This window comes from Papaver somniferum, unplaced genomic scaffold, assembly GCF_003573695.1.
Source record: "Papaver somniferum cultivar HN1 unplaced genomic scaffold, ASM357369v1 unplaced-scaffold_85, whole genome shotgun sequence".
In the NCBI taxonomy this organism is placed as follows: Eukaryota; Viridiplantae; Streptophyta; class Magnoliopsida; order Ranunculales; family Papaveraceae; genus Papaver; species Papaver somniferum.
The window spans coordinates 890,878-914,586 of NW_020651526.1; the positions used below are offsets into that span (position 1 = coordinate 890,878).

Here is a 23,709-nt window from a genome sequence, read left to right on the forward strand (position 1 = left end):
AAGCTACTAACTAGTTTCTTCGATATCCGTGGCATGTTAACAAATCCACCAACACAAGTATGCTGATTATTTAGTTCCTTGATAATAAAAGGACTTCCTACAACACCATCAACAGACACAGCATATAAATGCCAGTCACATTTCTCCTCTTTGTTCTTATTAGCACAACGTGCACCAATCCTCAACTTCTCATTCCTATATACCATGTATTCATAACCCAGCTGCTGCGTGATACTTCTGTAAATCACAACGAACTTGTTCAACACCTCCCGGAAACAACTGTTCAACTCCTTGAAAGAGATGTAACCAGTGAGCAGACTTCAACGGTTCCTTAATTTTATCTGGAACATCATAATCAATCCGTGGCTTCTCAAAAGGTATAATTCCAGAACTTTGTGGCTGGTCATCAAAAGCTATAATTCCTGAACTTATTGAACCAGAACTCTCAGCTTGACTTACGAGTAACTCCATAATCCCTTCTTTATTATACATACTAAATAGAGCCAAACATTGAAGATCAAAATCAGAATGAATGACCTTTTGCTGATCATCAACCATGTGAAAAATTTCCATAGAAGGAGGAGAGAATTCACACCAACTTGAGCATATACTAGTCTTCAAATTAGCAAAAGACTCTTGGAGGCCAATACGAAGAGTTAAACAATCTTCTTTGTGACATACAAGTGCGAGAACAGAATCCATAATCTACAGAACAAAATGATGAAACCAAAAACAGTTTCACCAGATGTGAATATCAACAACAATTTTTTTTTTTGAAAAACAGTTCCAAAGAGATGGAATCCTTCATAAGAACATCAACACAAACATAAAAAATCATATGCTAACATCAATTCAGTTTATTCGACAAGAGTGACTAGCAAATTCACACAAACAAAATCAAAAATCAACACAAAAAAGAGAATTGAATACCTGAAAAGTTGATTGATTCCTTGAAGACGAAGATTAATATGAAGACGAATATGATCAACACGAAGTTGATTGATTGTTCAGCTGGATTCTTCAATTCGAGATTCAATTTCAACTTGAAAAGCGGAAATATGATTTCAGCTAAACTGAATTGCAACCAGATCTCGAATAGCGAATTGGATTCTTCTCTTCTTCGAACAACTACGTTTATCTTCTCTTCTTCGAACAACTGAATTGGATTCTTCTACGTATCTCGAATAAACAGATCTCAAAACTTGTAGCTTCTCTTCCGGTTCTTCAATCAAACAAACCTAAAATTGCTCTCTCAATTTTTGAATTGAAATTGGGAGAAGATGATGACGAATCTTTGAATTGAAACGAAAAGAATGAAGAAAACTAGGAAAGAAGAATCACACTTTTTCTGAATCTGATTTGTTCGGTTCAGAGAGGAAAAAAATCTTCTTGTTTCCGCCAAACTTTCCTTTGAAAGTGTTTTTATATGCGGAAGGTTAATTTTGGAATTTAGAAATCAAATAAAAACTGAATTTTAAAAAATTTATTTGAATTGGGGTTTTTATCCCAGTTTTGTTTGAAACGGTTTTTATTTGTTAAAAATAATAAGACCGGTTTTTTCTTATCACTAGTTTGTTCACCTAGGGGTTTTGTCACTAGTTTTGTTTTTAAATTAAAAAAAAAAAGAAAAGAAGAAACGTTGTTTTTGTCGAGTGGACAGGATTGGAATAGGTGTGTTGATATCCGACAGTTATGTTATGTTTCGTGCTCCGTCTATATAAAAGACTGTCAAACCCAAGTGATGCCTCTTTGTCTCTCCCTATAGCTTTCTTATTCTCAAGCATTTGTGTTTCTGTATCTTTTGAATTTCCAATTAAATCTCAGTTCCCATCGTTTGAATCATTCCTGACGAGGTAATCTTTGTCTTTGAGATATTTTAGTTTTGTTTTGGATTTGGTTTCAATTGGATTTAAAAATTAATCTAGGTCTGCAAAAAGGGGGTTTTCAGGGTTGTCTTTTGTTGTCATTTTTCTATTCTATTATATTAGACTCTCATGTGAATCTCATCATCTGATTTCTGATGTATATTTACAGGATGGCGTCTGTAGAGAAGAAAAATAGATTCAGATTTGCAGTATCGAAGAAAAAAACACACGGACTGGCAAAAGATATTACGAAGGGGAAGCAGGATTGGACCTTTTTGCTGTGCTATCCCAGTTCGGTTGCTTCGGATAAATGTGTTGGCGAGATCTTGACGGCAATTGAGGGGATCGGCTTGGACATCATGGGTAAGTATACCATTCATGTATATTTATTTTCAATTTTCATGCATGCTGTTTGCCGTGCATTCTCAATTCATAGTTATTTGATTTTGTTTGTGTTTTCAGGGATGAGATTAATGTGCGCATCAGCAAAATTTCTTTCTACACACTTCGACAGGGATGGTAGAAACCCTTGTCCCGGTGATTCTACGCTACATCTTCTTACTCGCTATCCATTTATTGCTATGATATTGGTAGGTGAAGGTGCTATTGAGAAGGCTCGTCAGCTTACATCACAAGAATATGAATCATATTTTACCTGCGAAAAGGAAACAGTTAAACTCTTGGCGCCTGGCAGGTAATGTTCTTGACCACATTTAATAACTCTTATTTGGATTAGAATGTATAATTCTACTGCTTTCCTGTAGATAGTACTTCTCAACACCACAATTTTTGTTGGTGAAGCTGAGTTTTACTCTGACACAATGATGAATTGAACATTTTGTGTAACAGGCTAAATGCTTACACCAGTGATTCATTTAGAAGTGCAGTAGAAGATTATGAATTGTGGTTTGGTAGTGACGCTCTTTGTACCTGGAGAGAAGAAGTAGAGGCAAGTAAATATCTGGCATGTGCATTCCCTGATGGCACTGTATCTGGCCCAACAGACAATGTTAGGGAAAACATAGTGAAATTGGAGCACTATATTACCGTTCCACCGTAAGTTTTCTGTTCTAGTTATGAATTACAATATCTATTTCTTTTTTCCTGTCTCTCATTGTTTTGTCTAAAAGAGGGTCGGTGATAGTCATGGCTAGCCATCGATAGACCAAAAGAGGGTGAGAGCAGTACCAAGATGATTGACCGCTTGGGAAATCCTCGTGTACCTTTGTTTTGTTGAAAACCAGCCATTTCCTCTGGAAAGGGTGAGCGCAGTACCAAGATGGGCGACTGTCTGGGTGGTCCTCGTGTTTCCTTTCTAGCCTACCCCAACTTTTTTGGACTAAAGTCTTAGAAGAAGAAGCTTGTCACTGTTTTTGTCTTTACTCTGTTTTATATAGTCTCAATATAAAATTTCAGGAATTTCGCCGACATTTACTACAAGGAAGATCTTACATTTGTCCTAATTAAGCCTTTGGCTTTCGAAAAGCAATTTGTGGGTGAACTGGTATCCATTATTGAGCGTAATTCATCTTACATAAAAGGTTTGCAAATGTCTTTGATTTAATCTAGTTTATTGTATGTCTAGGTTGATGATGTAGTATTTTTGAAATTTGAGATCACAATTTGGTTTATACAATCCTTTTATGTTAGGGTTAAAGCTGGTAAGAAAGTCTGAATTTCATGACAGCAAGGCATGGCTTGCTTCGTCAAGTGGAGATGAGAGTGGAGATGAGAAACGTGAATTTGGTATTGGTATTGCCATGCTTGTGCGTCAAATTCTCCCACATATACAAATAGTGAATGATGGAGATGGTTGCATATGCAATGACGGCAATACTGGGAAGATAAAAATTTGCAGGTAAAATATGTTTTACCTTTTTGGAGGTTTATTTTTGTACACAGAGTTGAGCTTCTCTTTCCTTTGTTGGTTTTTAGTTTGTGAAAAGGTGTATTGGGTTGAAAAATATGTCTTTTTTGGACCAATTACATATCAACGGATACTGTTGGTTAAAGTACATCCCTGTGTTTCTGGTTTTTATGTGGATGCTTATTCATTTTATCATATGTTTTTGGCAGCAACTTGATTTACCTAGGCGAGCCAGGGGATAAGACAATGATTTGTGAATTTTTTGAATTTGGCGCTGTTTCTTGGGTGGATCCCGCTAGTGGTGCTAACTGCGGTGGTTATTTTGTGGCAACCTTGTCAAGCCTCCAGTTCGCATGATGTGCTCGTATTCATCTCATCTTTATGTGTATACATTCCATAGAATTAGACGACTTATTTGTTATGTTATGTTATGTTAGGAGAAAACTCAAATTCTCAGCATGATTAGCTCAACACAGAGTCGCAGACTTGTCCTTTCCTTAACAGAGTTGTTTATGAAATTGTCATCTCCCAGTAATGTTGACTTGGTACATTCTCTATGAGGCCCTACTGCCGTACATTATTATTATTATTATGGTGACCTCCGTTATTGGTGCGTGTTCAGGAGTTCCCTCATCGAACTTCCATTGTGCAATTTGTTTTAGCCATTTACTTGGGTGTTAACACAATGATTCATCCAGTACTGGGTATCTTAGCCCGTACAATGCAATGGTGGAATGAAAAGGAGATCCGATGTACTGTGGATTCCAAATCAAGTGCTCTGAAGTCCAAGTCTGGGATTGCTAGTATGCTATTGTAGAAGTCCAAGTCTGTTTTGCTTTGTAATATACAGCGTGGGGAAGAATAAAGGTGCCAAACCTCAAATAGTAACTTTCCTAAACATTTTGTTATAGAATCCTCATTTTGTTAAACGAATGTTCATTTTGCTACTAGCTTATCATAGGTATCACAAGAGTTGTTATTTTTCTTTGTGCCTGCTGTAGTAGCAATTATCTGACAAATGTGTGTCGCACCATCCTAAGCGCTGACGTACCGAAGAAATGGTCACAGAAGAGTACCGAATCACCTCTCGGTCTTGACACGGTAAAAGAGATATCTTCCTCGCACGATTAAGGAGGGAACACGTGTAAAGCGAATGCTACATCAGTGGAGTTCAAATCGGGGACAAATCATTAAATGTGATTGATGGAGCACACGTAAGAAGCAGAAGAATCGGGGGACAAAGCATTAGATGTGATTGATGGAGCACGCGTAACGAGTCATGATGGGCCCAAGGGTGGCAGGTTCGGGTTGCGCGGACCACTGGTATAGGGTCGAGGCACATCGGAGTCATTCTTGTTGGATAAGAAGAAGGATCGGATATTATGTACCAGGCGAGGATGTATCGCAGGCAAACTCTTCCGGTGATTATGGAATTGGCTATCAAGCATCTGGAGGAGGTATTAATATTCACCCGACAAGATCATCAGAATTGATAGAACAAAGCTAACACCGTAATCTAGTTGTATGAGCACCCCAGCCTATAAATATACACCCTTGTGTTGGGAGAAAGGCAAGTGATTGTAAGTGAGTGAGTAATGAGAGAGACCAAGTATTGTTCGAGAGATATCATCTTGGTAACTTGAAAGAAATAATAAGATCACCCATTTCATCCTGGACGTAAATAATTATGACGAACCACGTATATCTTGTGTTCTTGTGTGTCTCTTTACTTTTTTATCTTGCAATCTCTTTATCTTCAATGTTAGATGTAGGATGTATTATTATTTTTAAAACTACAAGCTCTTTTTGAAAATATGCAAGAAGATAACAACACAGATGAGCTTATTGAGCAATCAAAGAAGGCTATGATGTCATACCAATATTTTAGAAGAGAAAATTTCACGGTCACGGCAGTTTGTTCAGCCTTTCTATAAGGGTGGATGCTTTGGTCAAAAAATTGTAAAATGTAACTTTTGTTTCTGCGTACTAATATAACACGCACGCACGATGCGCTTGCCGTTCCATGATTTTGTTGTCGTTGCCTTGTGTAAGTTAACCGTTAAAATCAACACTCAGTCAATGATCAAAGTGAGCGATCAACACCAAATAGTGAAAACTTATTTCAAGCTAATCTGCAAAAAGTAATTACAACTAAACTCGAATCTGTCTACAAATCAAAAGAAAGAATGAACTAAAATCAGTAAGAGGATTGAATAAAATATGAATTCACGAACCAAATCTAAAGAGAAATATTTTTTAAACATTTAAAGTGTTACACAAACAACTAATGCGACAAAGTCAAAATTACCTCCCTAAATTGGGGACTATGCCAATTAATTGGGGCCTATAACTACATGAAAAAATAGTGTCATTATGAAGTAATTTGTAGAAACCCCTTATCCCTGATTTTTGTTAATACCTAATATACCATTATTAAATTAGTGATGATTAATTAAGTTAATTTGTTAAATTAATAAGCGTTTGAGTGGGATTATAATGTTTGGATTAGAGTAGAAATTCATTTTCTTTTTAAAGGTTTAGAGGGAAAGAGGTAGAGGGAAAAAAGGGAAAATTAGGGTTTTTGATTTTCTTAGCAAAAATGAAAGAATATAGTGATGATGAAGACTCTAGTAGTGACGAAGAGATGGGTACATCAGATTTCGATACTACCGAATTGGAAAATTTGTTGAATGAAGAAGAGAAAGACAACCAAAAAATGTTTGAGGATATTATTCAAGTACAAGAACAATTTCGTCGGGAAGAAGAAGATGATAATGCTATTAATAAACATGTGTGAGTTGTAACGATCTACAAACATGTATTTGCATATCCCAATTTTCGAATAAGGAAAAACATTTCAAAACTTTAACCCATAATCGGTTTATTCGATAGCATGACATAAACCGATTCTGGGTAAAATCCCCAAATTGGGTACAGGAATCGGGGTTTGTTCATAACCATATAACCCGATTGAAGAAGATCAACCCGAAGCCGTATCTGTGTTGGGACCTGATACCTCTGCCCACTATTTCACCGATTTGGAATGGGAAGATAGAAACGATGCAAAGCAATGGTTTATATACAAGGGAATAGAGATCAAATGTGCATTAGATCAAATGGAACAATTATCCGAGAGCATTGGATGCAAATTCCTCTATGTGGTCATCTCTTGGCGGAAACGTGGAGTTGCGTTGTTCATCTATTTGGTAAGGGATCATGTTATACATACGCACCAAAATACACCATTTGGGATGAAAAATCGCTTAAGGATCGGAGAATTGTTTTATTCAACCATAACAACATACATTATATCGGTCTTAGAGTACGTGATGATTGTCCATTACCACCGATAGATAAGTTAAATGAGGTCTCGGAGCTCACCAAGGAGTGTTTTAAAAAATACGATGCCAACATGAGGCGACGAGAGGAATTGATCGAGCCGGATCAATTTGAGGGTCTCCATTTGTTGGAATGAGTATTTTTCTTATGTTAAAAACTTGATCTCTCGGATGCTTATATTTTGTCGCTTTCTTATATTGTATTTTGCAAACTTGAACCAAGCTTAATGAATGAAAGTGGTTTTGTTTTTTTTGGGAAACTTGCACTCATGAAATTTGTTCCAGAATCGGACTTTAAGTTTATTTATAAAATCCGATTCTTGAAGTAATTTGTTGCAGCTTTTTCAGAATCGGTTTATATGGAGCATAATGTAATCTGATTATTGGATACAAATATTTTTAACTAAACAATCGGATTACATATGGTCCAAAATGATCCGAACATGAATCAAGAATCGGTTGATTTGTGTATTAACTTAATCCGATTATAGTTGATGTTCATCACATCAACTCTGAATCGGGGTATGTAGGTTCACAGTAAAATCCGATTAGCTTCACAATCGGATTACTATGGTTTATATATAAACCGATTCTGGGTGATTTTCAGATACTTTGATGAGCGAATTTCAAAGTTTTAGAGGTAAATCATTGTAGAGTGTCTCTTAGAAGGAAGGGGTTAAAGGGATTTAACTCAATCACTTGAATTGTCTGTTTTTGAGTTTTTTTTTTTGGTAAACCAAAAGGAAATTAGATTATAATTGTTGTTTGTGATTTAGTTTTAATTTTGATGGAAGTTGAGTTTTGATTAATAATTTTTGTATTTGTTAATTAAGTTATGATTTTGTATTTGTATTTGTGTTAGAATAATTAAAGTTTTTTTAAGGTTAATCTAGTAATTTTACAATCTTTAGACATCCCTTATCATTCTCTATTGGGTGGATGAAGAAATCCATAGGCCCTAATTTAGCCAGGCAAAATTATACGGGTCGTGAATTATAACCCCAAAGGTGTCACTATCCATACACAAAAACTCCAACAATACAAATTGTTCACAAAACCTCGTTTAGCATAAACTGTCTATATTACCCTTCTAGTTTAAATTAACCCAACAAAAACAAAAATCAACCATATAACCAAATACAACAACCCACCACCAACTAGCAACACCGCCGGCCACCATCCGTCGCCGGCCACCACCACCGATCGGCGCGGGCCACCACCACCACCAACCAGCCGCCACCGACCACCGCCTCCAACCACCACCGCGCCGCCGCCGCCCACCACCACCGCGCCACCGTTGTCGCCGCCAACCACCATCACATACCACCGACGACGACGACCACTGCCGCCGCCGAGCAACACCACCATTATCGCCGGCCACCACCAGAGAAAAATGAATTTCATTGATCAATATTCAACAAAATGAGGAAAAAATGATGAAACCAAACAGAAAAAATGATGAAACCAAAATTGGATGAAACCAAAATTTGGTTTCATCATAAAAGAAAGGAGAAGGAAGAAAGAAAAAAAAATGAAACACAATAAGTTGAAACCTACCACCACCGTCAACTGCACCACCCTCATCGCCGCCACAACCATCATCACCACAACCACTACTACCATTACCTCCTCAACTAAAACTAGTTTCAACAAAAAAAAATCCACCTGTGTCTCACCATCAAAAATTGATTTCATAGAGATCAATATTCAACAAAATGAAAAAAATACGATGAAACTTAATTAAGTTTCATCATTTTTCCACATATTGTCATTTCACCAACACAACTTCAATGATGAAACCAAACACGACGACTTCCAAGTCAGACCGATTAAACTAGGAAAAAATCAGGTGAAACCAAAACTTGGTTTCACCATAAAAGAAAGGAGAAGGAAGAAAGAAGAAAAAATGAAACACTATAAGATGAAACCTACCACCACTGTCAACTGAACCACCCCCATCGCCGCCACAACCACCACTATCATTACCTCCTCAACTAAAACTAGTTTCAACAAAAAACATTCCACTTGTGTCTCACCATCAAAAATTGGTTCCATATAGATCAATATTCAACAAAGTGAAAAAAAATACGATGAAACCTAATTCCACATATTGTCATTTCACCAACATAACTTCAATGATGAAACCAAACACGCCGACTTCCAAATCAGGCCGAATAAACTAGGCAAAAATCGGGTGAAACCAAAATCATAAACTTAATTTTCATCATTAAAATCTTTGGTTTCATGATAGAAAATAGGCAAGTTTATGATGAAACCAAATTTGGTTTCATCATAAGTTTACTGTTTTCACCGACAAAAACTGTCAGAATTTGATGAAACCAATTTTGGTTTCATCATAAATATGTCATTTTTCCACCACAATATTGATTTCGACGATGAAGATGTATCACCATTTGCTGGTGTTGTTGGTGGCCAATTTGAAGGTATTGGTGGTGGTTTTAGATGATAGAAGGAGGAGGCAGAAGTAGTGTTGGTGGCGGATCTGACATGTAGGGGTGGGAAAAAACAAAAGTAAGAGGAGGCGGTATTATTGATGGAAATCAAGACATAGAAAGAGAAGAAGGTGATGATGGTGTTAATGGAGGAGACGGAAGTGTTGTTGGTGGCGGATTTAGACATAGCGGCTGGTTTGATGGTGACGAAGCTACTATTGGTGATAGATCTGAACATAAAAGTAGAAGAAAAGAGAAGGAGGTATTCGCGGAAGAGATGGAGGTGTTGTTGGTGACGGATCTGGACATAACGGCTGGTTTGGTGGTGGCGGAGCTACTGTTGGTGATAGATCTGAACATTAAAGTAAAAGATGAGGTGTTCGTGGAGGAGATAGAGGTGTTGCTGCTGGTGTTCGCGGAGCCATTTTTTGCTGCTGGTGGTGATGGTGGTGGGGAGAAGGAGGCGGAGGAAAGAAGAAAAGAGAGAAGAAGAAGAAGAAATCAAGATAAAAAGGGTATGTTTGGCTTTTTTAAAAGTAATAAAACCTAAATTTACTCATTGTTATTTGATATGGGGTTTTTGTGCCACTTTTTAATCAAATGGTTTTTATTTATTAAAAATAATATGGCTGGATTTTTTGTACCACAAGTTTGGTCGCCTTGGTGTTTTATTACTAGTTCTGTATAATTTTGGGTTTACGGTGACCACAGCAGTCCGGTGGACAATGTGGGATGGAAATAGTGTGTTGGTTCATTTACAAGGCTCATTGCCTTCAAATTTCTGCATCACCAGCAAGAAAAATTACACTTAGCCATATCAAAACAAACACCTCAAAACCCAAAGAACCCAAAGACCAGATCATGTATAGAAAACCATCTTTAGCTCAAGTCACTAACCTGCAGACAAAAACAACAGTACTGAAGAGTATCATAATGGTTCATTGCAAGTTTACTTCAGCACTAACAATGGCAGGGGTATAATACTTTAGGACAAATTGAAGGACCAAGGACCTTCAAAGACGGAATAAGAAGTATAGAGGAGGGCAGGTCCATGGGATGATAGAGGCAATGAAATGGGCAGAAGCGAAGGAAAAGGAGGACTTGCAATGTTAACATGGAAGACACAAAGTTCGGTCATATGCGGAGGAAACCAGAAAATATCTCGAATATCACAACCTTTGAGACACAAGTGGAACTTTTTTAGAACACCGTCTTGGGTCTTTAAATGTAAGCAATGCAGGATAAAGTCTAACTGGAATCTAAGCAATGCAGGATAAAGTCAAACTGAAATCTAAGCAATGCAGGATAAAGTCAAACTGGAATCTAATCTGCACTACTGCGGAGTACTCTATGAAGCAGCTCACCATGCAGCTTGGTTAACTTTACGCAATAAATCATTTCCAAGAAAAAAAAAATGAAACAAACCCCAAAATTTCGAGAAGAATTGGAAAGCAAACTCATCCTCCAAATAAACTGAAATTCCTTTAGAATGATCTTTATCTTATATAAAAGATCCAATAAAGATCTTTACCTTACAAATCCACAAAGTAATATAGACAAAACAAAGTTTGGACTGGGAACTCTATCAAGCAACCAAGAAAAGGCCCGTGATTTGAATATTCTAAATAAATAAAACAAAACATGGAAACTAACTCTGTTTCAGAAGGAAGATAAAACAAGTTCTTCATTTTCTGTTTTCATCCTACATATTTCATTAAGTTTCTTGCATTTGGTCTTTTTGAGGATAGAAGAGGACTCTTTTTCCGGTAGCTTCGCATTGGTTTGCTCTAGAATGTTTGGCCTCGAGCATGGCAATAAATCCAAACATCTTCAATTCAGTTCCAAGTACTTTCTATTGTCTCATACCGATCCTTGAGACTACCCTGTAGTATAAGAATATTGTTTAACAAAACAAACTATTAAATAATCTGCATGGTGATCAATGTATTTACAAACATGTTAATCAATCAACATAAATATATATATATATACGCTCATTAAATCTAAATATCCACTTACATGCTTTTCGAAGTGCACAGGAAGCAGCCCAGGGGCCACAGTATCAATCCAACTTCCGAATCTTCTATTAGAAATCTGGCTACCCTGTATGATTTTATCATATCAAAAACATTAGTACTTTAAACTTTATAACCATTAAATCCAAATGCAGGGCTGTGTTCCGAATGTGACTGTTTTTACTTAATTGTCAGTATTGGTGTGAAGAACTGTATCTGTTGACTTCGTTCTGCAGAAATCCTGCTGAGTTGGGGTGTGAGTATTTGGATCGATCTAGGGTGGTCTGCCCATTTCGGAGGTTATACCAAGTAAACCACTTTCCAAGAATCAGCAAACCAGGTCAGTTGCATTATCCACAATTTGCAACTGAATTGCTGCATCTTGACTTGAACTTGCCTTGAGCAGGCGTCAAGACACAACATTGCCATCATAATGCAACCTAGGATGTTAAGATAGTTTAATCTATCACTTTCCGAAAGGTTCAGTTGGGTGTATGCAAAGCCAAATTTTATCAACGGACTTTTATCATGTGTTGCACCTAATAATTCAGAGCTTTGTTAACCAGAGATGCTGATACTGATACTGATATTATGTGACAGGTACATCAAGACCTCCCCAATTGACTATTTGTGATCATAATCTGAATAACGAAAGTGTAATGATCCCTAACAGACAATCATCAGGCCATTCATCGGACTCTAGTTATCGTAGCATTTCGGTAGTGTGCTTTGTGATTTATCTTAGTGTAAAAACTAATTGCATGGAGGAAAGTTGTGGGCTTGGTTGTTCAGGCAGGAAGTGATGCATCTTATAGTGACAATCATGGAATTCAAGAATGTACATTAGCGTAGTTGTTTTCTTTTTGCTATGTTAACAGAGTGTTATTCAACAGTAACGAGTTAAGAAACAACTTGTAACATTGTTTTTTAAAAAATTTCAGTAATACTTGGAATCAATTCGATGACTGATGTTTGATGTCTCTAAACAATTACCTCTCCTATGGTTCATGATGTATGTATTTATGGTCATAGAATGAATCTCTAGTCTGGAAATTTTGGGAGCGCTATGCCAGGAAAAAAAATTAAGATAAAAATCATTAAATGAGTCAATTGCTAATATACCTGTGCAATATCGTTGACGTGCTCGTATGTATGTCTCAAGAGTCTGATGAGATCTACTGGCTTTTTTGTATCATAGTTTGTAATTACAGGCCTTCCACCTGCATCTTTCACTTTCCCAGCACGTGCATCATAAAAGTGTGTACGGATGCAATCTGGAGCAGTAGCTTCTGTAACGAAATGTTCCCAGTCAGAAATTGGGGCTGCCACTGATTCCACCCAAGTTCGGCCATTGTAATTTTACAATTTTTACCCATGGATCCCCGTAGGTTGTATCTTATTGCGACCAAGTTATCAACTTTTTCTTGTGGGTCCATGAAATTTGGATGGGCAAGAAGGTGTCTCCATTTCTTTTCATCCATCATTTTCTTACAATAAGAACTAAAAACACTAAAAGTAAATTAGTGATATGAGTCATACGGCAATCATAGACAATAGATGGTTAAAACAATTAATAGTAATATACGTAATGAAAGATACACAACAAAATTCATTTATTTATACGTTATAGATAGACAAATTTCTACCTGTTTCCGCGTAAGCATTTCAGAAATGAATTGATATTTGGCCCCATCCTGCCTGGGATAAACCCCTTGATTGACTCAATAAGTTCTGCTAAAGATTCAAATCCTGTGTCCTGAGACTCATCGTCTGAAACCAGCAACATAAGGTGTGAGTAACTTTTTATTACTATTTTGTAACACAACAAAAGTACAATGCTGATTTCTGGGTTTACAAATGTTTTTTATTCAAGAGAGAAATATCATGAACAGATAACTAAGAATTAACTAAAATTGTGGGTACAGTTTTATTCGGGCAGTATGGTTTCGTATGCAATTAGCTCATGCGGTCAGGCAAGGATAGACAGCTGGATTTCTGTCTGGTTTGGTCTCTATACCTCATCCCCAATAGACAACATGGAATTTCCAGAACTAGGAGCTGCGGTATGCTAAAAGCAAGGTGCCAAAATTGCTTTCAACACATAAAGCCGAACCCTACAACCACCATTAACCTCATAAAGAACTGATGAATTTTAGCTTTTTGGGACTCTCATAGGTTTGATGGAGTTTTATATTGTTGGAACTCTCATACTCATGGTGGAGCAAGACTAAACTCACTGAAACTCTCTGATCTATTGATGTGCTTGCTCACGTTGTTACAGATGGACTCACTGCCTTTTTATAGGCTTTGTTTACCGACCATATAATTCTCTAGATTTTTCTTGACTAAACTAGTTACACTTTCTTCTTTTCACACTACAATAACCGACTCATTTTTATCTCTAGTTTTCTCTAGATATTTCTTTTAGAGCCGACTCATTCCATCTTGTTCACACTTATTCATTACAAGATTTTACTAAACAGTAAAAGTAACTCTAGATTACGAATTAGTTCCAACAAGAACCAACTTACTCGATTACAGAACCTCAACACTAACCAATTACCTCTACGAAATCCAACTTGGCAACAAATAAATGACCTTCAGTTAACATTTCCCATCAAGCGTGCTGCCATGTAATTGTATGTTGTATACAAAGATACTTTGGATATAGATGGTATTGGAATTATGGTTGTCAATGAGATGGGAAAAATTACATGAGTGTGGGGATCAAGCTCAGCGCAACAAACTATACAGGAGTGATGGTTAAAATTCTTGCAGCTTTCGCCATGGCAAGAACCAGGAGTACCGGTCAATGTAAGGTGGAGCTAGAATATAAAAATATCAAGGTTCAATGTAGTCGACAACTAAAGAATCTGGACAGGTTGTCTGAAAATGCTCTTCTCAATCAATCAAGGGAGCTTTGATCTTATTTTAGAAATGTTATTTCATTCCAAGTGGATGGAGGAACATGGGATAACTTTCATTATAATGTTGTCAAGTTTGTAAACTTGAAAGATGCGAGGTTCTCTGAAACTTCTAACTAGGCTGTTTGATCTAAGTTCCTTCTCCAAAAAAAGAAAATAGAAAAAAAAACCTTGCAGTGTGTACCTGTCCAAATTTCGCAATCCTTTAGCTCGGGATACCTATAATTCTTGTCGTACTCATGGAACACGATCTTCTCAGCATCTATTCTTTTAATATATAAGCCTTGCTCTTTAAAACCCACTAATGAATCCGTCACTCTTCTGCAATATTGGTATCAAAGTTTAATACAAACACTAACTAACATTTTCTAGTCAAAAGTTTACATGGCAAAAAAAACAACCAGTTTTACACAATCAAATAACTAAATTACTCACAGTATAATTGCAACCAACATTTGACCCATTTCCATTTTGCTAGGCAACTTGCTACAGAGGGTTTCCACCCATAATTGATCAGTGCTGAAGCTACTAAGAACGTCTTTCAAACAAGTAGTCCACCCTGCGTGCATGCATGGTCGAGTACCATTGCTAGGCATCAAATTCTTAAGTATACCACTGTAGCTAATACAGTGCGGCATCTTATTCCCAAGTATGAGGCCTAAACTTTGGCGGTAATCACCATCTTCCGCCAACTTCCAAGGTATCTGGTTGTATACACTACTCTTAGTGCGATAATGCAGTTCTTTCACCTAACCAAACAGAAAGACAATTGATATTAGCATTAATAACATCACCTATCATTACTTCAAATGCTTAAGTGATCTAAAGTGACACATGTCCTAAGTAAACACACCAAAACTAGGGGGAATGGTGGTGCAACATTACTTTTTAACATGCTTTCAGGCTCTTTATATTTGACGGGTTTTTTACGAAACTTAGCAACAGATGAGATATAGCAGACTCAGGGTAAGAATGAATCCTCCAAAACAAATTTACCCAAGAATGCTAATTTTTCAAACTTAAATATATAATTCCAAAACCCGGTTGGCAGACCTGATTCCAATCAACCCTATGCATCTTACGAACACCGTTTCTGCTTTGCCAGAGAAAATCTTTTTTGCACTTGTTCAAAAACTCAGCTACATCAACAAAAAGTTTCAAAACAGACGTAACATGACTCGTGATTGGTACTGAAGCAGCTTTAAGTAAGGTAGTACCACCAGAAAAGTCTTAGGATTTAGCTTTTCAGCCATGCATTCTTTTTAATAGCTTATCAGCAAGGTCAGAGACCATGCCTCAGTGAACAGGCACCTCTAAATATTTTCTAGGAGCACTTAACTTTAAAGTACTCAGTAAAGTTCCTTATAAGGCTCTTATGCACATTAGAAGTTAACATGAGAGTGAATTTAGCATGACTAATATACAAATGAGTGGATAATAAGTTGACAGTAAGCAAATAATACCCCATACTACTGTTACACTTGCATAATATTCATTGTGTATATTCCATTTATAATATATCGAATGAGTTAGACCATAGTCACCCATACATGTGCAACCCAGACATGGCAAAACAATATAAAACGCATGGGTATCGAAAATTTACCTTAGTTTTGTCCTTTTGATTCCCCAGATTTCTTGAGTAGAAAGGAAAAAAAAATGTAAGGTGATTCTTTTCTAGCAAAATTGACTAAGTCCATTAATATAATAAGTAAGGTAAGAGAATACTTACAGAGGGGAAACCGTTGATAATCTGGAATTACCCAACACGTCAAAAATCGCACCTTTAAGAAACGAGATCACTCCATGCTGAACTGAATACATAAAACAGTTGAGTTTCCCCATTTTACATGCATACATTGCACATAAAACACTAGGCTCCACAAAACAGATATGTATCTTCTCTCCAGTTTTTGGAGGAATAGGTAATTCTATACCTTTAGACCACTTGTCACCTTTCAAATCATACAACCATATCTGATCCTCTAACACGGATATCATAATGTTACCAACAAAACAGGGCTCAAAATAATGAGGACTTTTTGAGAACATCAAATTCGAAGAAGATCCATTAATCCATTTATTTGATGCGGTACAATATGTATAATAATGTGGTCTCTCAGTCCATATTTATAGCTCATCTTTTTTCATGTGGTAAGCAAATGAAGATACCGATGAATTCGCTGGTAATCCATGAATCACACCAACTGCTATACTTAAATATCCTCCTTTAGACAAAGCAAAATGTTCTCCAGATGTAATACTTCCATTACCTCCTATAAGACAACTACCCCCAAGTTTTGAAGCAAACGAAATATGATCACAGCGAGCAAATTCAAGATCACGGGATGTTGACCATTCCTTCTTTAGAATATCATATGACAAGTTTTGTTTTTTTGCTATGCCATCTTTATCAGCACCACCATGACAGTGTAGAATATAAGTATTTGAAATCATGGAAGTAGATACACCAGATAGATTTGAGTTATCAAAGCTTGCGACATCTTCTATCAATAGACTTCTATTCACCCCTCTTACAATACTATACCACTTCCTCTCTGATCTAGATGTATCCCATAGTGAAAGGATTACCAAGGGTTTGTTATTAAATGATGTACCCCCAACGATTTCAAAAGCTCTTGATCATCATCCTCTCCAATATCCTACAAAAAAACCAATGCAAGGTTAAAAAGTGTCAATGACATTGCGTTTATCACTATCAACAATCAAATGTAATAATATTCAGTGATAAAGGGATAGACAAAGTAACTTACTTGATTGCCAGTCTGAGTACCAGAAGACGTACCAGCACCTGAAACAATTCAAAGCATCAAAGAATGAATCATTAATTCCATCGGAAGAATGTTCCGACGTTTAACAACACCAACACCAACAAATTAACCTAAGCTCCTTCAAGCTAGACATAACATCTGTTAGTCTGCAAAAGTGTTTGAAAGGCACATAAACCAAAGGCTTCATCACACTTGAATGTGATTAGGGAGTTCTTAAATTTCTCGGTAGCAAAATAAATAGCCTATATATCAAAAGATTTTTCTCCAAAATTACTAAACAAAAACCCTAGAAACTATAATCGAAAGAAGAAGAAAAAAAACCTAGAAATTTTGAGAATACGAGAGAGAGAGAGAATGCTTACCCTCAGAATTTCTCCCCTTTTTCTTTCCCATCTCTAATCTACGAAAAGACCAGTTAACACTGAGAATATCAAACCCGTAATAGAAAGGGAATAAGCTTTCTATAGTAAGTGAAGAGAATTTCTTTTAGTATGTTCTTTTCTTTACTCTTTAGGAAGTTCTCTCTTTCTAAAAGATTTCTTCACGGGTAGAGCCGAAAAGGAAATTCGCTTTCTATAAGGTTTCCATACACGAGCCGAAAGAGTTTCATTATTATTATTATTTTCCTTTAAAAATTAAACCTCTCTTCAACGCGGGAAAATGGTTATATATCCACCCATAATATGTTTATAATATAAACTCACATGTAAGTAATGAGATATTGACATTAATATTAAAAAAATAAAAAACACCGATTAAAATTAGTTTAGGTGCTCGATTTTTTTTTTGGAGTAGAGTCACACTTCTTCCATATGGAGAGACGGACTTCCACAAGCTTATCTCACGTTTATGAGAAAATTAATCCGGCAAACAATGGTAAATGATGATTTTATGATAAAAGGCAAAATGATCATTTTCACGCATAAGGGCAAAAAGATCATCTAAGAAATCATCTGACGTAGCTTAAGATTGACTCTCTATCCTAGACAACACTTGAACTTTGAGAGGGCTTGGTGCAATTACCAAGACAAATTAATAGACTTAGGTTCGAGATGGTGTTGAGCCTCTCGCTAACCTTCCCGAGCCTCGCTGCCCTTGCCGAGGATTTTCTCCCTAATAAGTGTTTCGTTATTGGATTTTAAAAATTAAGCCTCCCTTTAACGCGGGAAAATAGTTATATATCCACCACCCATGCGTGAGTAATGAGATATTCACATTAACACTATTAACAAAATGAAAACACCAATTGAAATTAGCTACAGTGCTCGATTTTTTTTTTGGAGTGGAGTCGCATTTCCTCCGTCTAAAGATACGAACTTCCAAAGACTTATCTCAGGTTCATGAGAAAATTAGTCTGGCTAACAGTAGTACATGATGAGTTAATGATAAAGGGAAAAATGATCAGTTTTCACGGATAAGGGCAACACAATCATCTTAGAAATCATCTGACTTAGCTCAAAACAACACTTGAAATTTGAGGGGGCGTGGTGCAATTTCCAAGACAAATGAATATACTTAGGTTCGAGATGGGAGTTGAGCCTCGCTAACCTCTGTTGAGCCTCGCCGACCTTGCTGAGGGTTTTTCCCTTAAATGAGTGTTTCGTTACTGGATTCAAGAATTTAAACCTCCCTTCAACGCGGGAAAATGGTTGTATATCCACCCATATATGTCTATAACATGAACCCACGCATAAGTAATGAGATATTCACGTTATCACTATTAAAAAATGAAAGCACCAGTTGAACTTAACTAAAGTATTCGAAACTTATTTGGAGTAAAGTCACATTTTCTCCATCTAGAGATACGAACTTCCATAAGATTATCTCGGGTTCATGAGAAAATTAATTTCACAAATAGTTGTCAATGATGATTTTATGATAAAGGACAAAATGATCATTTTCAAGGATAAGAGAAAAACGGCGATCTTAGAAACCAACTGACTTAGCTATAGATTGACTATCTTTCCAACAACACTTGGACTTTGAGGGGGGTTGATTTCAAGACAAACAAATAGACTTAGATTCAAGATGAGTGTTGAGGCTTGCTAACCTTGTTGGGATCGCTTCCGCTGCTGAGCCTCGTTTCCCTTGCTGAGGGTTATTTCTCTTAAATGAGTGTTTCTTTATTAGAATCAAAAAATTAAACCTCCCTTCAACGTGGAAAAATGGTTATATATCCATCCATGTGTGTCTATAATATGAACCCACGCGTAAGTAATGACATATTCACATTAAAATTATCACAAAATAAAAACACCAATTGAACTTAACTAAAAGTATTCGAAACTTATTTGGAGTAGAGTCATATTCCCTCCTTCTAGAGATTCGGACTTCCACGGGCTTGTTGCAGGTTCATGAGAATACTTAATCTTGAAAACAATTGTAAATGATAATTTTATGATAAAGTGCAAAATGATCATTTTCATGGATAAGGGAAAAATAGTAGTCTTAGAAATCATCTAACTTAGTTGGATTGACTATCCATCCAAGACAATACTTGAACTTTGAGGAGGTGCTGAAAAAGCGGGGGTCTAACAACCACACCCAATATTTCGTTTGGCAATCTGAGAGGACTTACTCCAATATACTTTCAAGAGAATCAACTAGACAGTCAGACTCAATCTTATAGAAAAGTATATCAAAGAGTGATATCTCTATTTCTCAATTTAATTTGCAATCAACAAATAGGAATTTGCAAGCTCGATTGAATATAGGAGAAATAACTTGAACGATACCAAAGACCAATGTTCAAGTGTCAGTCAATTTATATCAACAACCAATGGTCGGATTATCTAATTAATTGATCTTAACGCCTGTGATATTTCAATTATATGACAAAATATAATGCGAAAAACAAATAACACAGACACCAGAATTTTGTTAACGAGGAAAACCGCAAATGCAGAAAAACCCTGGGACCTAGTCCAGATTTGAAAATCACACTGTATTAAGCCGCTATAGACACCAATGAACTTCGGACTGGACTGTAGTTGAACCCTAATCCATCTCACACTGATTCAAGGTACAGTTGTGTTCCTTACGTCTATGATCCCAGCAGGATACTACGCACTTGATTCCTTTAGATGGTCTCACCCACAACCAAGAGTTGATACGAACCAAAGTTGAAGACTTCATAAACAAATCTGTTACACACGGAAAAGTCTATTGGAATAGATAAATTTGTCTCCCACATAAATACTTATCAGTTTTGTTCTGTCTTTTGATAAATCAAAGTGAACAGGAACATGAACCAATTGATAACCCGAACTTATATTCCCGAAGAACATCCTAGTATTATCAATCACCTCAAAATAAACTTAATCGTATGGTAGCGAAACAAGATATTGTGGAATCACAAACGATGAGACGAAGATGTATGTAACTACTTTTAATTTTACCTATTGGAGATAAATCTCAAGCAAATCTTAGCAAAGATAATACTCAATCACGATAGTAAAAGTAAGATCAGAACAAGAAACTACAGGGGAAAATAGTTGGGTCTGGCTTCACAATCCCAATGAAGTTTTCAAGTCGTTAACCTACAGGGTTTCGTGAAAAACCTAAGGTTAAAGGAGAATCGACTCTAACTTATGCAACTAGTATCACACAGAAGGTGTGGGGATTAGGTTTCCCAGTTGCTAGAGTTCTCCTTTATATAGTTTTCAAATCAGGGTTCACAATCTAAGTTACCTTGGTAACAAAGCATTCAATATTCATCGTTACATGAAAATCTGATTAGATTCAAGCTAATATCTTTGAAATGTTAGATCGAACTTAGCTTGTTATACACAAATGAAATGTACCTTCATTTAGGTTTATGTAAATATACCTAAACGTGTACACCATGTTGGCTCAACTGTAGTTAACCGAGGTTAGGTATATGAACACTTTCATATCAACCTTATTCATCTTAACTATAACTAGTTCAAATGACTCAAATAAAACTAGTTAAAGAGTTGTTCAATTGTTATATTCTCATAAAGTATACAAGAACACAATTGAAGCAAAATTGGTTTGATTCACTCGAATTAATTCATGAACATTATTGCCACGGTTTGCAAAGAATGCATTCCTTAATATATATATATATATATATATATATATATATATATATATATATATATGTGTGTATTAATTCATGAGCAAACTAATTCTAGAACTTTAACCACTCAAGTATGCAAACGGGTACGCATACTTAAGTAGACGGTCTGAGTTTGGGTTTGCCAGTATGCGAACGGGGACGCATACCTTAGTACACTTCCAAAACCCGCCAAAAATTCTCGGACCTATATCTTACGCAAGTATGCGTACCGGTATGTGTACTTAGTACACGAAATTTCACAAGAACTTGTAATATTCGGAGGATAATTTTTTTTTGTAAAGTCCCGAATGTACGATGGCCCAAAAATCAGAATTTGGGAAAAACTGATACTTTTCAAATTTTGAACTTGCAATAATCGGAAGTAAACTTAGTTACCCAAACTTCCGAATGTACAACACAAATCATTGTCATTTATCTGCTCTTCTTTACTTTACGACCGTGACTACCTCCCAGTCCTGCACGACCACGGGTTTGAGCACCTTCAGTTGGAGCACCTTCAGCGCTCGATGAAGCTCGAGTTCTTTTTACCGTCTTTGATACTGCCACCTTGGGCGGATGCCTCTTCGTGACTTTCTCCCCAAACTGGGCTTGATTATTAGCAACGACTGTCGCCTCTTCTTCTACTGCACTGTTAGCAGTTATCTTCCAGAGAAGATGGCCCCCGCAAAGAGTGGCTGCTCTGCATGTTACCAATCGACTAGGAAAAGGAGAACAACCTGGTGGCGGGGAGATTTGAGCAACACTTGTAACACTCTTTCTCCATGATCTAGTACCCAAAGTAAAGACCATACTTATAAAGTACTCCTCAATGTCTTTGGAAGTAAAAATGATTACAACCTTGTATTCGTCTGTTGATGAATCAAAACCAAAACCATGACATAAATATTGGCATTCCCCTCAATCCTTAGGATACGTATAGGGGAGAGAAAGTATTTCCCTCCTGATAGGGTTGATGATATTAACAAAATTACGACCAGACCCTTTTTTACGAACTAGTGTAATACAAGCAAACCCATTACAGTAACCTACTAGTTCAGCTCTGCTTTGGTTTTCTACGTTCATTAATAATCTAAATTTGTAATCACTGTCTAGACTGAAAAAAGCAGCTCCTCCTTTAGAAGTCCATACATTAAGTAAATTGAATACTAGATTTAACTTACGATTTTTGTTGTGAGCAAAGTGAGTCTTAGCAAACTGTGCATCATTTGAAATTGAATTGCACCATAACTTACTGATGCAGCTGTATTGAGATAGAGTCCGAAAAGGTAATCTGGTGAGAATGTTTTCTATTACTAGTTCCTCAGGAAGATATGGCGACGCAGCAGCAACATCAATATTCATCTCCTCAGGAAGATATAGCAACGCAGCAGCATCAATATTCATCTCTTCAGGAAGATAGTTGGTATAACAACGTATCACATCCTTTGGTTATCCGTGAAATCAAATCCAACACTACTGCGGCGGGTTCAAGTTATAATTGTATCATCAAAGACAAACCAGCTGGTTATGATAGACTGGTGCGTGTTCTTATATTTTTGTTCATTTTATATTACTCCTATAAATCTTAGGTAATTACCGTTTGATGTTATTTCATTACGTATAAAAAACATGTAAATATGTTCAAGCGTGTTTCCAAAATGTTAACTGCATGCCTGAATAACGGAGATCCCATGCCATCTGAGAAGATCAAAGAGGCTAGAGACCTAGTTGATAATATGGATAACGAAGATTATGCGGCCTAGACTTCAAAATTTGGAAAAATATCAAGATCATGTGGGTCTATAGACCAACATGTCCTGATCATTAGTATGTTACCAATCAAAATAGAAACCTGTTGAGCTAAATTATAGCGTTCGAGTCTTTTCGAGTGTGTATTATTCGAACGTACACTCGAAACGGCTATAAGTAGAAAATTCGTGTTTATGACACCTAGGCTTCAAAACTTGGATAAAATATCAAGATCATGTGGGTCTATAGACCAACATGTCCTGATAATTAGCATGTTTTCAATCAAAATAGACACCTCTTGAGCTAAATTATAGCGTTCGAGTCTTTTCGAGTGTGTATTATTCGAATGTACACTCGAAACTGCTCTAAGTAGAAAAATCTTGTTTATGTGGCCTAGACTTCAAAATTTGGAAAAATATCAAGATCATGTGGGTCTATAGACCAACATGTCCTGATCATTAGCATGTTTCCAATTAAAATATCGAATGTACACTCGAAACTGCTCCAAGTAGACAAATCTTGTTTATGAGGCCTAGACTTCAAAATTTTGCTAAAATATCAAGATCATGTGGGTCTATAGACCAACATGTCTTGATAATTAGCATGTTTTCAATCAAAATAGACA

General features: G+C 36.5%; 2 protein-coding genes and 1 long non-coding RNA gene across 3 annotated transcripts; 1 reads left to right on the top strand and 2 right to left on the bottom strand.

The window, feature by feature from the left end:
* Nucleotides 1–1,733: 1,733 nt before the first annotated feature.
* Nucleotides 1,734–4,334, top strand: LOC113345990. The gene is made up of 7 exons (XM_026589616.1): nt 1,734–1,853; nt 2,035–2,228; nt 2,328–2,559; nt 2,715–2,921; nt 3,282–3,406; nt 3,516–3,723; nt 3,942–4,334. Exons 2-7 carry the CDS (start codon nt 2,036–2,038, stop codon nt 4,087–4,089), a joined length of 1,113 nt encoding a protein of 370 aa, XP_026445401.1. The 5' UTR covers nt 1,734–1,853; nt 2,035; the 3' UTR covers nt 4,090–4,334.
* Nucleotides 4,335–11,102: 6,768 nt separating this feature from the next.
* LOC113346022 lies at nt 11,103–16,349 on the bottom strand. The gene is made up of 8 exons (XM_026589637.1): nt 16,195–16,349; nt 16,069–16,099; nt 14,898–15,211; nt 14,647–14,783; nt 13,185–13,308; nt 12,661–13,047; nt 11,543–11,626; nt 11,103–11,406 (listed from the first exon to the last, which is right to left on the bottom strand). Exons 1-6 carry the CDS (start codon nt 16,320–16,322, stop codon nt 12,768–12,770), a joined length of 1,014 nt encoding a protein of 337 aa, XP_026445422.1. The 5' UTR covers nt 16,323–16,349; the 3' UTR covers nt 11,103–11,406; nt 11,543–11,626; nt 12,661–12,767.
* Nucleotides 16,350–17,079: 730 nt separating this feature from the next.
* On the bottom strand, nt 17,080–17,724 carry LOC113346023. The gene is made up of 3 exons (XR_003358362.1): nt 17,617–17,724; nt 17,237–17,274; nt 17,080–17,125 (listed from the first exon to the last, which is right to left on the bottom strand). It is a non-coding gene; the product is annotated as an uncharacterized LOC113346023 (long non-coding RNA).
* Nucleotides 17,725–23,709: the final 5,985 nt, after the last annotated feature.

Coding starts and splice junctions, on each gene's coding strand:
- LOC113345990 (XM_026589616.1), top strand. CDS start 2,036: ATGGCGTCTGTAGAGAAGAAAAATAGATTCAGATTTGCAGTATCGAAG. Junction 2,229..2,327: donor GATCGGCTTGGACATCATGG/GTAAGTATACCA, acceptor TTGTGTTTTCAG/GGATGAGATTAATGTGCGCA. Junction 3,724..3,941: donor GGGAAGATAAAAATTTGCAG/GTAAAATATGTT, acceptor TGTTTTTGGCAG/CAACTTGATTTACCTAGGCG.
- LOC113346022 (XM_026589637.1), bottom strand. CDS start 16,322: ATGTATGCATGTAAAATGGGGAAACTCAACTGTTTTATGTATTCAGTT. Junction 16,100..16,194: donor TTATCAACGGTTTCCCCTCT/GTAAGTATTCTC, acceptor TTTCTACTCAAG/AAATCTGGGGAATCAAAAGG. Junction 14,784..14,897: donor ATGTTGGTTGCAATTATACT/GTGAGTAATTTA, acceptor CCAATATTGCAG/AAGAGTGACGGATTCATTAG.